Below are 13,873 nucleotides of genomic sequence, written 5' to 3' on the forward strand. Positions count from 1 at the left end.
TTACAAACTTAAACTGAGGGAAACACATCAAATATAAGAGAACAACGACACAACAGAAACACAACACTAAAATGCAACACACACAGAAACGAACTATAATATAACAATGGCAATTTTCCTGACTTGGAACAGGACATTTTAAGAAAAAATGGTGGGTTGAACCTGGTTTTGTGGCTAGCCAAACCTCCCGCTTTTATGGCAATGCTAAATATAACATTAAAATGAAAAGATTACATGACAGGACTACAATACAAATAAAAGGGAGAACATACAGGACAGAGACACACACAAATAATAGCTATCAAAAGGTACCAGGCTTATAACTTATTACGCCAGACGCGCGTAAATATTATTCTTTTGATTGCTTATGGTTTTATTCTGTACAACTTCTTTCTTCAGTTGACCAACAAAGTCAATACAATCAAAGAGCTTGGGAGCTCTGAGGGAAAAGACGGTCATTGTTTCTATTTCTTGTGGTATCTTTTGATAGTCTTCATACAAAGAATGAGCAAAAGAACAGCTAGAAAAATTCACATTATTGAAGTAAATTGTTGTTTGATGTAATATCATTTCCTTAGTCAAGAATTCATCAAAGATGAGTTCATGAATTTGGTAGCATATCCTTTTTTTCATGTAAAAATGAATACTCAGTATTGGCTATATAAATAGGAGAGCATTTCACAAACGTGGAAATTGGAATCCGTGAAAATACTGTCTCAAGGTTTGATTCAGTAATTGTCCAAAGTTACCAAAGGTACAATCATGATTCAAACTCACTAACTGTGACAGCTTTCAGATATACCAGTTGATGTGACTTGACTTTTTACTGCAGATAACCGTGATAAATGCATTATTTGTACATAGATATGTTGAATGAACACATTCAGTATATCAGTATAATATATATATATGAATAGTTTTAATACTCTCTATTAGGTTCACAGACAACATCATTGGAAATGTTTATTCAGGTTCGAAATAAAGCACTTATACTGTCAATTTTAGCATTAGTTAATAATCTTTACAATGCCCTTTATCTTTTTATTCAAAACAAATACTGAAGTTCAAAAAGTATTCATTAAGTTTACAAATTAGTTGAATGGTTTAATAAATCATGCGAAAGAAACAAAACCTCAAAATTTCTCCACTGAGAGGCAATAATGTATTTTCTAGATACAGTGCTCTTAGGAAAAAGAAAAGTTAAAAGTGAAAGGGAGGGCTCGAGATATGATAATTTCACGAGAAACAAAAGGGAAATGTGTAACACGGTGTTTAAAGTCAGTCTGTTCATTTGTTTATCTCCTTCTCATCAAATCAGTATGAAATTTTGAGGTGTTTCGAACTATAAAACACAAAATTGTTGACGTGAGAGGCTTGGAAAGTATAAATTCTGGTCAACCCTATAGGGAATTGACGGCATGAAGCCGTCTTTTCTCAAAAACTGAGGCTTTGAAAACTCTTGACAAGATAGTTAATTGGAGCACACACATATCAACAAATGTTGGTTTTAAGCTAGTATTGTTGGTACTCATCCCTTCTTTTCTGTTGAAGTAAAATGTCCAAAGTGTGAATTCTAACCTAGAGGACATGTTCAGGAATAATAATAAATGAAAACAAAATACAGCATATTTGTCTCATTGACAGTCACATTCTATCCCAGGAATGATTTTGTACAGACTAGATATCAGCGACACAAAATTGCACATTTTGATAGTGAAATTCGTTAGCAACATTTTTTCAGTCTTAGATCTTCAGATGTCAGTATAATCTTCTGATCCGCGAACTAACCGATTATTTCCAAATCCTTTTTGGAATTTTGAGTCCTCAATGCTCTTCAACATTGTACTTGTTTGGCTTTATAACTATTTTGATCTGAGCGTCACTGATGAGTCTTGTGTAGACGAAACGCGCGTCTGGCGTATTAAATTATAATCCTGGTACCTTTGATAACTATTGTGACATTTTGACTGTGAGGATTCGCATGGTCGGTGATGCATCCATAGCAGGAGACGCTTACCCCATCAATGCATCATGTCTTGCTCCTTTTGTAGGTCATGCCATTCCCTCAGTTATTTTTTTTTAAAATTAACTTGTCTTTAAATCGATTATCAAGATTGCTTACTTGTAAACTACTGTCACCTTACTGTACCATATAGTTCTACACTGAACACATGGAGGTTACTATGAACGTCAAAGTTCAACTATAGACAAGTCTAACAAACCGAAATTCCACATGACATATCTCTTGTTAATTTTTTCTTATCCTTACGTTTACATGACAAATGCAGGATTCCTTTTAATAAATATAGCCATTGTTGTTAAAATGTTAATTCTATAATGCACTGATCGGTGTATACAGTGTTTAAAAATACCTTTAAAAACGTCATCACCTTGTTAAAGATCATCATATTAAACTAGATTGTATTTTTAACTCAAATTATCATGATAAAATTGAACCCGTTTCTTCTATGCGTAATTAAGTGGCGGATGTTTTATTGAGACTTAAGAAATCTAGATAGATAGAACGCCTGTCACTCAATAGTGGACAATAAAAACTCATTCAATTATACCATGGGCGGCGCGGGACGATTGCGCTTTTTCATAGGACATTTGCGCTTTTTTAATGGACATTTACGCTTCAATTTATAGGACATTTACGCTTTTTGAAAAAGGACACTTGCGCTTTTTAGATGACACATTTGCGCTTTTACAATATTTGCTTCTGATGACTTCCCTCCTATTTTATCCGGGCTTAGGACCGGAAGGGTTGACCTGGAAGAGTTAAGTCATATTTTTCATTGTGGTTAAAAGTTTAATACAATAGTCGTTCATAGGACATTCGTGTTTAAAAGTCATTTCAGAGCATATTGATATAGTTATATATAGCTAAAAGTAAACATTCTGAGGGCATAAAGACACGTATAGTCATCACAGGTCAGTTTTCGCTTGATATCTGAAGCTTAGGTAATGAACAAATATAGCTCTTGTAATCTAACCTAACTAATATTCCACCCACATTTCAAATAAATATTCTAGTTTCTCTTTCTCAAATCTTGACTGAGGTCCCTGCATCAATATAACGAATTCGAATGTTACATTTATTAACCGACTGTTGTTCAATGATAAAAATCCATCGTGACATATACATATTTTCCTTTGCTGGTCTATAAATTTAAACTTTACAAGACTATGTCAATGTGAACAAACTAACCACAAATATAAGTTGAATTTAAATGGGGAAGGATGACTATAAGTTCAGGCATGTTTGCAGATATAAACTGCCAATGGTATTTTTAGGCATGATGTATGAGCTCAAAAATGTTTGTGAGAGAAAACTCAGAAGGTATATTGAGATTGCTTTAATAAATAAATAAACATTCCCTAAAATAGCAATACTTGTTTTATTCGGTACCTTATATTAAGACAACAAATTCTTGTTTAAATAAACTGTTGACATAGAGATATGTCTTGTGTTTTGCAATTTTGATAGTATGAGGCGAGTGTCGAAATTAAAATAGCAATATTTAATAAAATGCTCCGCAGGGCGCAGCTTGGTACGACCGCAGAGGTCGAACCCTGAACAGTTGGGGCAAGTATGGACACAACATTTAAGCTTGATACAGCTCTGAATTTGGATTGTGATTAAATATTTGACACAGCATAGGTTTCTGACACAAAGTGAATGTGGTCTAAGAACTTAAAAATTTTAAATTGGACATTCACCTATTATGGTCCAATATCCAAAATCTAAATACATGGTTAGATTCAGCATATCAAAGAACCCCAAGAATTCAATTTTTTATGAAATCAAACAAAGTTTCATTTTGGACCCTTTTGACCTCAATGTGGACAAAGTTGATAATGGGGCCCAAAAATCAAAAATCTAAATACATGGTTAGATTCAGCATATCAAAGAACCCCATATATTCAATTTTTGTTGAAATCAAACAAAGTTTAATTTTGGACCCCGATTTGGACCAACTTGAAAACTGGGCCCATAATCAAAAATCTAAATACATGTTTAGATTCAGCATATCAAAGAACCCTAAGAATTCAATTTTTGTTAAAATCAAACTAAGTTTAATTTTGGACCCTTTGGACCTTAATGTAGACCAATTTGAAAACGGAACCAAAAATTAAGAATCTAAATACACGGTTAGATTCGGCATATCAAAGAACCCCAAGAATTCAATTTTTGATGAAATCAAACAAAGTTTAATTTTGGAACCTTTGGACCACAATGTGGACCAATTTAAAAACGGGGCCCAAAATCCAAAAACTTAATACACGGTTAGATTCAGCATATTGCACAATATTGTGCTATTGGATATTTCTTGCTATTGCGCAATACTGTGCAATTGAAGATTTCTTGCTATTGCGCAATACTGTGCAATTGAAGATTTCTTGCTATTGTGCAATACTGTGCAATTGAAAATTTCTTGCTATTGCACAATACTTATTATATAATAATAATTTACACATCCTGTTTGGTGTGTATCTCCTACCATATCATTATTATTTGCTTTTAAATATAAATCAGAAATAACCAACTTAAAATGGAAAATTTTAAAAGAAAAAAAAAAAGGAAAAACAAAATCCCCCCCCCAAATTTTTTGAACCCCCTTATGATTCATCACCCCCAAACTCAATCCCAGCCTTCCCTTTGTGGTATGGTACCTTGCAGTACAAATTCAGAGAGATCCATACACTTGAACACAAGTTATTGTCTGGAAACTAGAAAAATGTGTTTTTTTGCCCCTTTTTGGCCCCAAATTCCTAAACGTTTAGGGCAATTACCCCCAAACTCAAACCCAGCTTTCCCTTTGTGATATGGAACCTTGTAGTACAATTTCAGAAAGATCCATACACTTACACACAAGTTATTGTCCTGAAACTAGAAAAATGCTTGTTTTTTGCCCCTTTTTGGCCCTTAATTCCTAAAATATTGAGGCAATTACCCCCATCATCAATCCCAGCCTTTCCTTTGTGGTATGGTACCTTGCAGTACAATTTCAGAGAGATCCATACACTTGAACACATGTTATTGTCTGGAAACTAGAAAAATGCTTATTTTTGGCCCCTTTTTGGCCCCCAATTCCTAAACGTTTCGGGCAATTACCCCCAAACTCAATTCCAGCTTTCCCTTTGTGATATGGAACCTTGTAGTACAATTTCAGAAATATCCAAACACTTACACACAAGTTATTGTCATGAAACTAGAAAAATGCTTGTTTTTTGCCCCTTTTTGGCCCCTAATTCCTAAAATTTTGAGGCAATTACCCCCAAAATCAATTCCAGCCTTTCCTTTGTGATATGGAACCTTGTGGTACAATGTCAGAGAGATCCATACACCGCTTATTTTTGGCCCCTAATTCCTCAAAAGTTAGAGTGCGAAAACTAATGTGTCTTCGGACAACGACGACGACGACGACGACGCCAACGTCATACCAATATACGACCACAAAATTTTTTTTTGCGGTCGTATAAAAACTATGCCATTCATTCAAAGTCAATGAATCATGACTTAAGGTGCAGAGCTTAATAACCTCCATGGAAATGAGAGATGTCAATGCTTATAAGGGCTGTTCCATAAAAACATAAATGGGACCCAGCCAGGGAAGGCACTTCCAAATCTCAACTATGGGTGGGTGTCATCTATGTTTTTGCATACTGTAAAAGTATTTTTATTCGTGGGTATCAATTTTCGTTACATGTTACAAGTTACATGTTCGTGGGTTCTTAAATTCGTGGATTTTAGTTTTCTGAAGAAAAAAATCGAATGACGAATTTGAAGACTTCAGAATCGAATATTCGTGATATAAATCATATGTTGTTTTATAATGATTTGGGGGGCATTGTTAAATAAGGTGTTCATTTTCACTCACTTGTTCTTCCTTCATTACTAACAAATTCATAATATTTTGAATTGAAGAATCAATTATTATGACATAAAAAAGCAAGCCCAAAATGAAATCAGTATTTTTTTCCGTATGAGAATTATGAAAAAAGGAACATTTCATTATCGCATATCATCACCGGAAATCTGACTTTCATCGATCAAAAATTATTTCTCATGAGACATAAAATGTTAACAGTCGAACATTTTAGATTTTTTAAAGATTAAATGGGTAAAATCCGGTCTGAAGTTGTACAAAAAAAATGTATATTTAGTTCATAGTACGTTGGTTTATATGACCGTATCCATGTAATCAAACCTACATGGGGATCTTTCCATGTCTGGAATTGGACAACAGTTATTATATTTCGTTGGACAGTTAAATTCGTGGATAAAGCCATCCACGAAAACCACGAAAATCGGTACCCCACGAATAAAAGTACTTTAACAGTAGTGGAAATGTAAGTGAAATTTTAATTTGCCTCTATAGGTGGTTACTCAATTTTTAAAGTGCCTTCCCTGGGTACATGTATGTTTTAATGGAACAGCCCCAAGACTATATACCAAAAACCATAGACTTCACAAACTTTAATTTATTAACTATGTAAAAATTTTAGTCAATGAACCATGACGAGGGGACAGGCCATATAATCTCCATGGAAATGAGAAATGCAACTGCCAATACATATGCATACCAAATATCATTGACTTAGCATTAGTGGTTCATCTTATAATGATCTAATCACAAACTTTTCAGATGTAAACTATCATATTATAGTAAACAATTATATTATAACCACATTACAGCTTAAGGCCCCTTCTGAACATTTGAAGGTCCCTACTATGTATTGGTTACCTAAACTACACAAAAAACACGTCAAATTTCGTTTCATCTTGGCCTCTAGTAAGTTTCCTACAACTAATCTTTCAATGCTTTTAACTAGTTCCTTAACTACTATCAAATAACTTATCATTATCTATTGTAATAAAACATATGAAAATAGTGGAATTAACTATTTTTGGAGTGTAAAAAATTCTTTTGATGTTTTAGATAAATTATGTGTTTTTGGTGGTCCGTTTGATTCTGCTGACAGTTTTGGATTTTCACATCTTTACACTACACTTCCACACAATCTTATCGAAAAAAAATTTTCCTATTTAATTAAATGCTTGTTAGAAAAATCTAAATTAAAGCCTTCTTCTCTAATGAGAAAGGTAGATATGCCAGAAATACTTACTGGAGGTAAGATGAGATAATTGAAGCAGTTAATTTTCTCCTTGATAACATTTATGTACGTTTCGGCAATAAAGTGTATCGACAGGTTGTAGGTATTCCTATGGACACCAACTGCACCCCTTTAATAGCAGACTTGTTCTTATTCTGTTATGAATCACAGTTTATGACCAAACTCAGTAAAACCCCGTCTAAATTGCATTTAAGTGATAAGTTCAACAACACTTATCATTATCTTGATGATATTTATCGTTAGATAATCAAGAATTCTCTAACTATACTGCCGAAACTTACCCGAGAAACTTACTTTAAACAAATCAAATACGAACGGTAATAACTGTCCTTTCTTAGATTTAGATATTTAATTTTACGAGAAACTCTACACTAAAATTTAAAGACAAAAGGGACGATTTTTCTTTCCCAATTGTTAATTTTTTGGATGGTGAGGTTCCTTTGGCACCATCTTATGATGTTTATATTTCACAACTCGTTTGCTATTGCCATGTCTGTAGTGATGTTTTGGATTTCAATGAACTTATTAAATCTATGTATTACTGGTAAATTATTAAGTCAGGGATTTCGTTACCACAAATTACTTAAAACTTTACTAAATTCTTGCATAGATACAAAGATTTGGTTTGTAAGTTTGGCTGTACCTGTAGAAAACTTATTTCGAACGGGATAGCACATCCAAATTTTTATCGAGCCTTGAAATTAAGATACAATCTGGGTAAACTATTCGATCCTTTAAATAAACTTATTCTAAAAGGTTACCGATTCAACACTGTAATTAGATCTTTGAATATTGTTTTTCTTGGTATAGATATTGATTTTGTTATTAGTAAATTAAAACCAAACTAGTGTTATTGTTATATATACATATACTAGTACATATACACATTCACGGTTCTACAATCTGTCGATACCTGTATTTTGGCATTGCACAAGGTCATGTTTTTCTCTGACTGTTAAGAGAAATTTTTACACTAAATCCATTGGATGTTGGATGTGTGCTGATTTATACTTTAGTCTTAGATACAGGATTATTTTATTAGTTATTGGCTTTTAACTAGCTGTCAGTAACTGTTAGTACTCTCAGGTCTGTACTTGTGTCTTTTTTGTTGTAGGGATGTATAAATAACCTACAATATCCTGTCTGTGTTTTTGTGATCTGATGAGTTAAGCCTGATTTTTATAGTTAATATGTTGTACTGTTACACCGCAGGAGAGTTGGGCGCCCGCTAACATGTTTAACCCCTCCACATTCTGTATGTGCCTGTCCCCAAGTCAGGAGCTTGTAATTCAATGGTTGTAGTTTGTTGCTGTATATCATATTTGTATTTCGTTCATTGTTTTTTTACACAAGTCAGGCTGTTATTTTTCTCGTTTGAATTGATTTACATTTGACATATTGGGGCCTTTTATAGCTGACTATGCAGTATGGGTTTTGCTCCTTGTTGAAGGCTGTATGGTGACCTATAGTTGTTAACTTCTATGTCATTTGGTCTCTGGTGCAGAGTTATCTCATTGGCAATTATACCACATCTTATTTTTATGTGCAAAACATTCAAAGTCAATAGACCATGACTGAAGGGGAAGACTAATATTCTCCATGGGAATAAGATGTGCCAATGCTAATACATCTACATACCAAATATCATTGAACTATCACTTATGGTTCCCCTTAAACTGACCTAACCACAAAAGTTTCAAAGCCAATAGACCATGACTGAGGGGACTGGGCCAAATAATCTCCATGGAAATGAAATGTGACAACGCCTACCAAATATAATTGACCTAACACTAGTGGTTCCTAATAAACTAACCTAATCACATACTTACATATTGTTGTTGGCTCTGTCGCCAGAAACAGCATGTCTAAGTCTTGCTTTTTCGACTTCATCAACGCGAGACAAAAATGTATTAAATTAGTATTAAACTGGACTTTCATTTCCATAACACAACTAAAGATATGTTTTCCATTTCAAAATCCGGTATAAACTGAAGCATTATAAAGAAGGAGCATACAAAGAATGCATTTTTATGCACCTGTTCTTAGTCAGGAGCCTGTTGTTCAGTGGTTGTCGTGTGTTGGTGTGGTTCATAGGTGTTTTTGGTTTTTTTTTATATAGATTAGACTTGGTTTTCCTGTTTGAATTGTTTTACACTAGTCATTTTGGGGCCCTTTATAGCTTGCAGTCAGGTGTGAGCCAAGGCTCTGTGTTGAAGGACGTACTTTGACCTATAATTGTTAACTTTTTATACATTGCGACTTGGATGGAGTTGTCTCATTGGCACTCATACCACATCTTCTTATTTATATAGTCCCATCAATTGGAAACAGACTAATAATTAAACACCAACACAAGAAATAAATGTTTATAATTTTAATACGCCCAAGTCATACAGATTTGAACATTGTAATTAAACAATTGACATTTTTAGATCCATGACAAATAAATATTAAAATTTTCTCAGTTTTGATATTTTACTTTATTTTGTCAAATTTAAATGATTCAAACAAAATTGGAATTAAAGCACAGATATCTGTGCACCTGTCTTATTGGTTACTTAATATGTATTTGTTTGGCATATCTGTGCAATAACAACCATGTTGAATTTATCAAATTTCCCTTACTTTCTGTGTTTAATTATTGCAAGAAAAATATGCATTCCTACCCTTAAAAAGTTACTATTGTAAAAAGAGGTCTTACTTTTCAAAACAAGTTCTTTCTTTAAAACATAGCTGCCAGTTTCATGTTAGATGTCAATTAAAAAAAAGAATACAGATACCATATACAATGAAATTCACATATACATTTGATAACATGAAGATAGACGTTTGTCTATTACTGTCGATAGGACACATATGTCATTCTATATTGTGATAGGACACATATGTCATTCTATATTGTGATAGGACACATATGTCATTCTATATTGTGCGCAACATTACTTAACAACAATTATATTTCAATACTCCTACCAATGATTTTAAAACCATTTAAAACCATCTGTAATGATTAACGTCTATGACATTTTGATTTCATGAAAATTTGACATTAATGTCCAACCATGATAAAAAAGTCTGATGCAGACATGATAAAAATTATTTACAACATTGATTGTTTTATTGAGATTATCGTCTGTATGGATGGTATGATGGAGCTGATGATGGTGGGCCTGATCTCTGGTATCCACCACCTGGTGGGCTTCCATACCCTCCGTGAGGGTTGTCACCTGCTGGAGGTCCATATCCTGGGGCAGACTGTGGTGCTCCATAATTTCCTGCGTCGCCGTATCCACCTGTAATAATAAATCATGTTACTGTCAGTTCCCATGCTGGCCATTTATTCTGTTCAACCCATAAGTTTATTTGTTTTAATTGAGCTTATGTCTACTAAACTTATTACAGAAACCAACTTGACTGTAAGTATATACTTCTAGTTTGTATGTTTAACCCTTAGCAGTTGGTTGTATTACACATGTAGCACTCAGTTTGAACTATAAATGATGCCTTCCTTTTGAACAGAGATAACTGATCTTTTAAACAGTTATTGTCAAATTCTTTAAAAATAAATAATTTAAATACCAAAGGAGGCCATCATATGGGCTGTGCTTTTTAAAATATATCTTACATATTTAGTAAATTTAGTAAAGAAACTCATCATAGATACCAGGATTAAAATTGTGTATGCCAGACAAGAGTTTTGTCTACAAAAGACTCATCAGTGATGCTCGAATCAAAAAAGTTAAAAATGCCAGATAAAGTATGAAGCTGAAGAGCATTGAGGACCCAAATTCCAAAAGGTTTTGCCAAATACAGTTAAGGTAATCTATTCCTGTGGTAGAAAATCCTTAGTAATTCAACAAATTTCAAGTTTTGTAAATTTGTTATTCCCTGTTCTTTTGAAATGCAAATAAAGAAACCAAATATCTATTCTGGTCATCTCTGCAATAAAATCCAAGTCTAGAAATTGAAGTAGTTAACCAAGCTTACTTGCAAAAGTGATAATGTTTTGTATATATTTAAACTCAGACAAATCTTAAAAAACTTTAAAGCCAAATGATAAATATTAGATCTACAGAGACATACCATAAGAAGACCCATATCCACTATAATCAGCAGGCTTAGGCTGTCCTGGATCTGAAGGTGGACCACCAGCAGGGTGTCCATATCCTACAATTACATCCATCAATTACTCCAACTATCATTTGATTCATTAATAACTATGAGTATGATAACAGACACCCATAAAAGTGTATGATACCTGTTGGATAACAGCTGAACTGTTGCATACAAGTTATTTGCTAGTTTGTTAGGTGAACCATGAATTCTCTATTAGCTATTTTGAATATAGAAACTTATTAAACAGGTTTTTAAGTCCACCTGTGGTACCAATCCAATGATTTTACAAGTTAACAAAAGTTATTGACTTTTATGGTCAATCTAACAAGCAATCAAATGTAACTCCATTGTTTTTGTGCACAATAAATAATATATATGCTGTAGTTTACCTATTTTGATTTTAACATTAGGATTGTTAACTAACACTTTTACCCTTATTTGTCCTTCAGCTATTCAATCATGCTATAAAAGGATATTTTTTGTCTAAAGTTTTGGAATGTACTTGCAATAGTGGAAAAATACATGTTAAATTTTCTCGGTTTTTAAATGACCTCAAGCAATTCAAATTTAGGAATTGATTACCTAAGCTGTATTTGGTAAAATCTTTTGGAATCATTGGTCCTTAATGCTCTTCAACTTCGTTCTTTATTTGCCCTTTAAACTTTTCTATTTGAGCGCCACTGATGAGTCTTTTGTAGACGAAACACGTCTGGCATACGAAATTATAAGCATGGGATTTTTGATTTTTTTTTTAAAGCTCTATTTATTTATCTATTTTAATGCAAGAGAAAGCAATCTGGTCATCTGACACAAACTCTTGTTATTTAAGCTAGAATGCATACCCTGTTTATCTTTAAATAATATCAAATAAAAAACTTTCAGTTGGAATCATTAAAAAGCATTAAAATACCTGGTGCTGAACCATGAGGGGGTTGTGACCCTGGTTGGGGCTGGCCATAAGGATCTGCCCCTGGTGTCTGTGGTCCACCGTATGAACCATAGCTACTGTAGCCTGGGGCCCCAGGAGCTGAAGCTGGCTGACCTGGCTGTGGAGAACCTGAAAATAAAATACATGGATTTTATTTTCTTAGTCCACAACAAATGCTTCAGGTCTTACAACAAAACTGTTTACGAATTCAATAAAGATAAAAAACAAAAAACAAAACAAAACAAAAACAACTGAAACCAATAAGGAACCATTATCTTATGTACTTGAATTTTTAAAGACTTTTCCATTTGATGTAATTTGGAAAATGGAGAACACAATCGATATTGGGAAGGTGGTAGGGGGTCTCAAAGTCACATATCTGGAATACACTGAATAGCTTCAATAATACTTCGATTCATACCAGAAGTTTGAAGGCAGACAACAACACTATTGTAAATTCAGAAATTATTGCCTGCATTTATTATTGCAATTTTAGAAGAATGGACAAAAATGCGACATTAATTATTGCGATTTCAGGAAAATATGCATACAGATATCAGAATGCAACTTTTTATTGCGCAACTCACCCAGTCACATTATTTGCATTACTAAAAACCATGGAAAATGTTTTGAATTTACAGTATTTCAATAACAATTTTTAAAATTTCATGGTGATTGATATTGTCAGTTCAAACATTCCTCTATATTTAGATTTTTTGGGCATATTATTAAAATGTTCAGTACAGATTAAACAAGTCCTAAATAGAGTATGAAAGAATTTCATGCCTGTCTTTAATACAGTATGCATAATGTTTTTATGCCATCAAAATTTTAATATCCCTCATTCAGTGATTTAAATTTTTTTTTTTACATTACATTGGTCAAATTTGACTACTTTCCAAATCAAGATGATTGATTGATTGCTGTTTGCTTAAAGTCCAGTGGCAAATATTTCATGCATGTTTAGGACAACAACAAATTAACAATCAATACAATAGGTAGTTCTTACAATAGGGGTCGTCCTGGATGATGAGTGGGAAATTTAGAATGCCACAAGAAGATGAGGATATATCGGATAGGGACAGAAATTTAGCCTTGCAACAGGCCACCTACAGACTCTCAAAGAGTTGTTGCAAAGAACATGGCATTCTCTCTACATTAGGCAAACTTGATCAATAAGTCATCATTATACATTAGTATTAATATTCAAATAAAACGAATCTGATCTGCAGGCATTATAAATAAAAGAAGAATGTGCTGGAGGACACGAATGCACCCGCTCAAGCTTGCTTGTTTTGTTTCCTAGCATTGTGTATGAGTTTCATAAAATTTGCATGAAACGAACTTCAGTTAGAGTGTGGAAAGGAAAAAATTGCAATTTTCCAAAGTTTAAAGGGCACAACTCTAGGACGGTAAGTGACTCACTGCAAAAATTCAAACTCTGTCTGCCAGTTTTGATTCTAAGCATTGTGTTCAAGTGTCATAAAATTTGGACGAGTAAAACTCAAGTTAGAGTGCTGAAACAAAAATGGGACAGAAAGAAGGATGGACAAGGGTAACACTTTATGCCCCCTTCGCCTAGCTGCGGGGGCATACAAATAGTTTGGGAGAAGCACAACCATTTCCAAATTTCCAAGTCAAAGGTCACCTAGTTGGTCAACCAGTGTGTATGCATACTCCATCTGT

General features: G+C 33.6%; 1 protein-coding gene across 6 annotated transcripts in view; it reads right to left on the reverse strand.

Annotated features, from left to right (window-relative positions):
* Positions 1 to 9,502: 9,502 nt before the first annotated feature.
* Positions 9,503 to 13,873, reverse strand: part of LOC127733079 (DAZ-associated protein 1-like) — a 48,827-nt gene continuing 44,456 nt past the window's right edge. For 3 of the 6 annotated variants that reach the window (XM_052242359.1, XM_052242360.1, XM_052242358.1), the window contains 3 exons: positions 12,170 to 12,316; positions 11,227 to 11,310; positions 9,503 to 10,436 (listed from right to left, as the gene is read on the reverse strand). In XM_052242359.1, the coding sequence (XP_052098319.1) occupies positions 10,270 to 10,436; positions 11,227 to 11,310; positions 12,170 to 12,316 (398 nt within the window). In that variant the 3' untranslated portion in view covers positions 9,503 to 10,269. The remainder of the gene's footprint in view (positions 10,437 to 11,226; positions 11,311 to 12,169; positions 12,317 to 13,873) is intronic. The other 3 variants (XM_052242362.1, XM_052242361.1, XM_052242363.1) reach the window with 3 other exon arrangements.

This window comes from Mytilus californianus, unplaced genomic scaffold, assembly GCF_021869535.1.
Source record: "Mytilus californianus isolate M0D057914Y unplaced genomic scaffold, xbMytCali1.0.p SCAF_3, whole genome shotgun sequence".
NCBI classification, from domain to species: domain Eukaryota; kingdom Metazoa; phylum Mollusca; class Bivalvia; order Mytilida; family Mytilidae; genus Mytilus; species Mytilus californianus.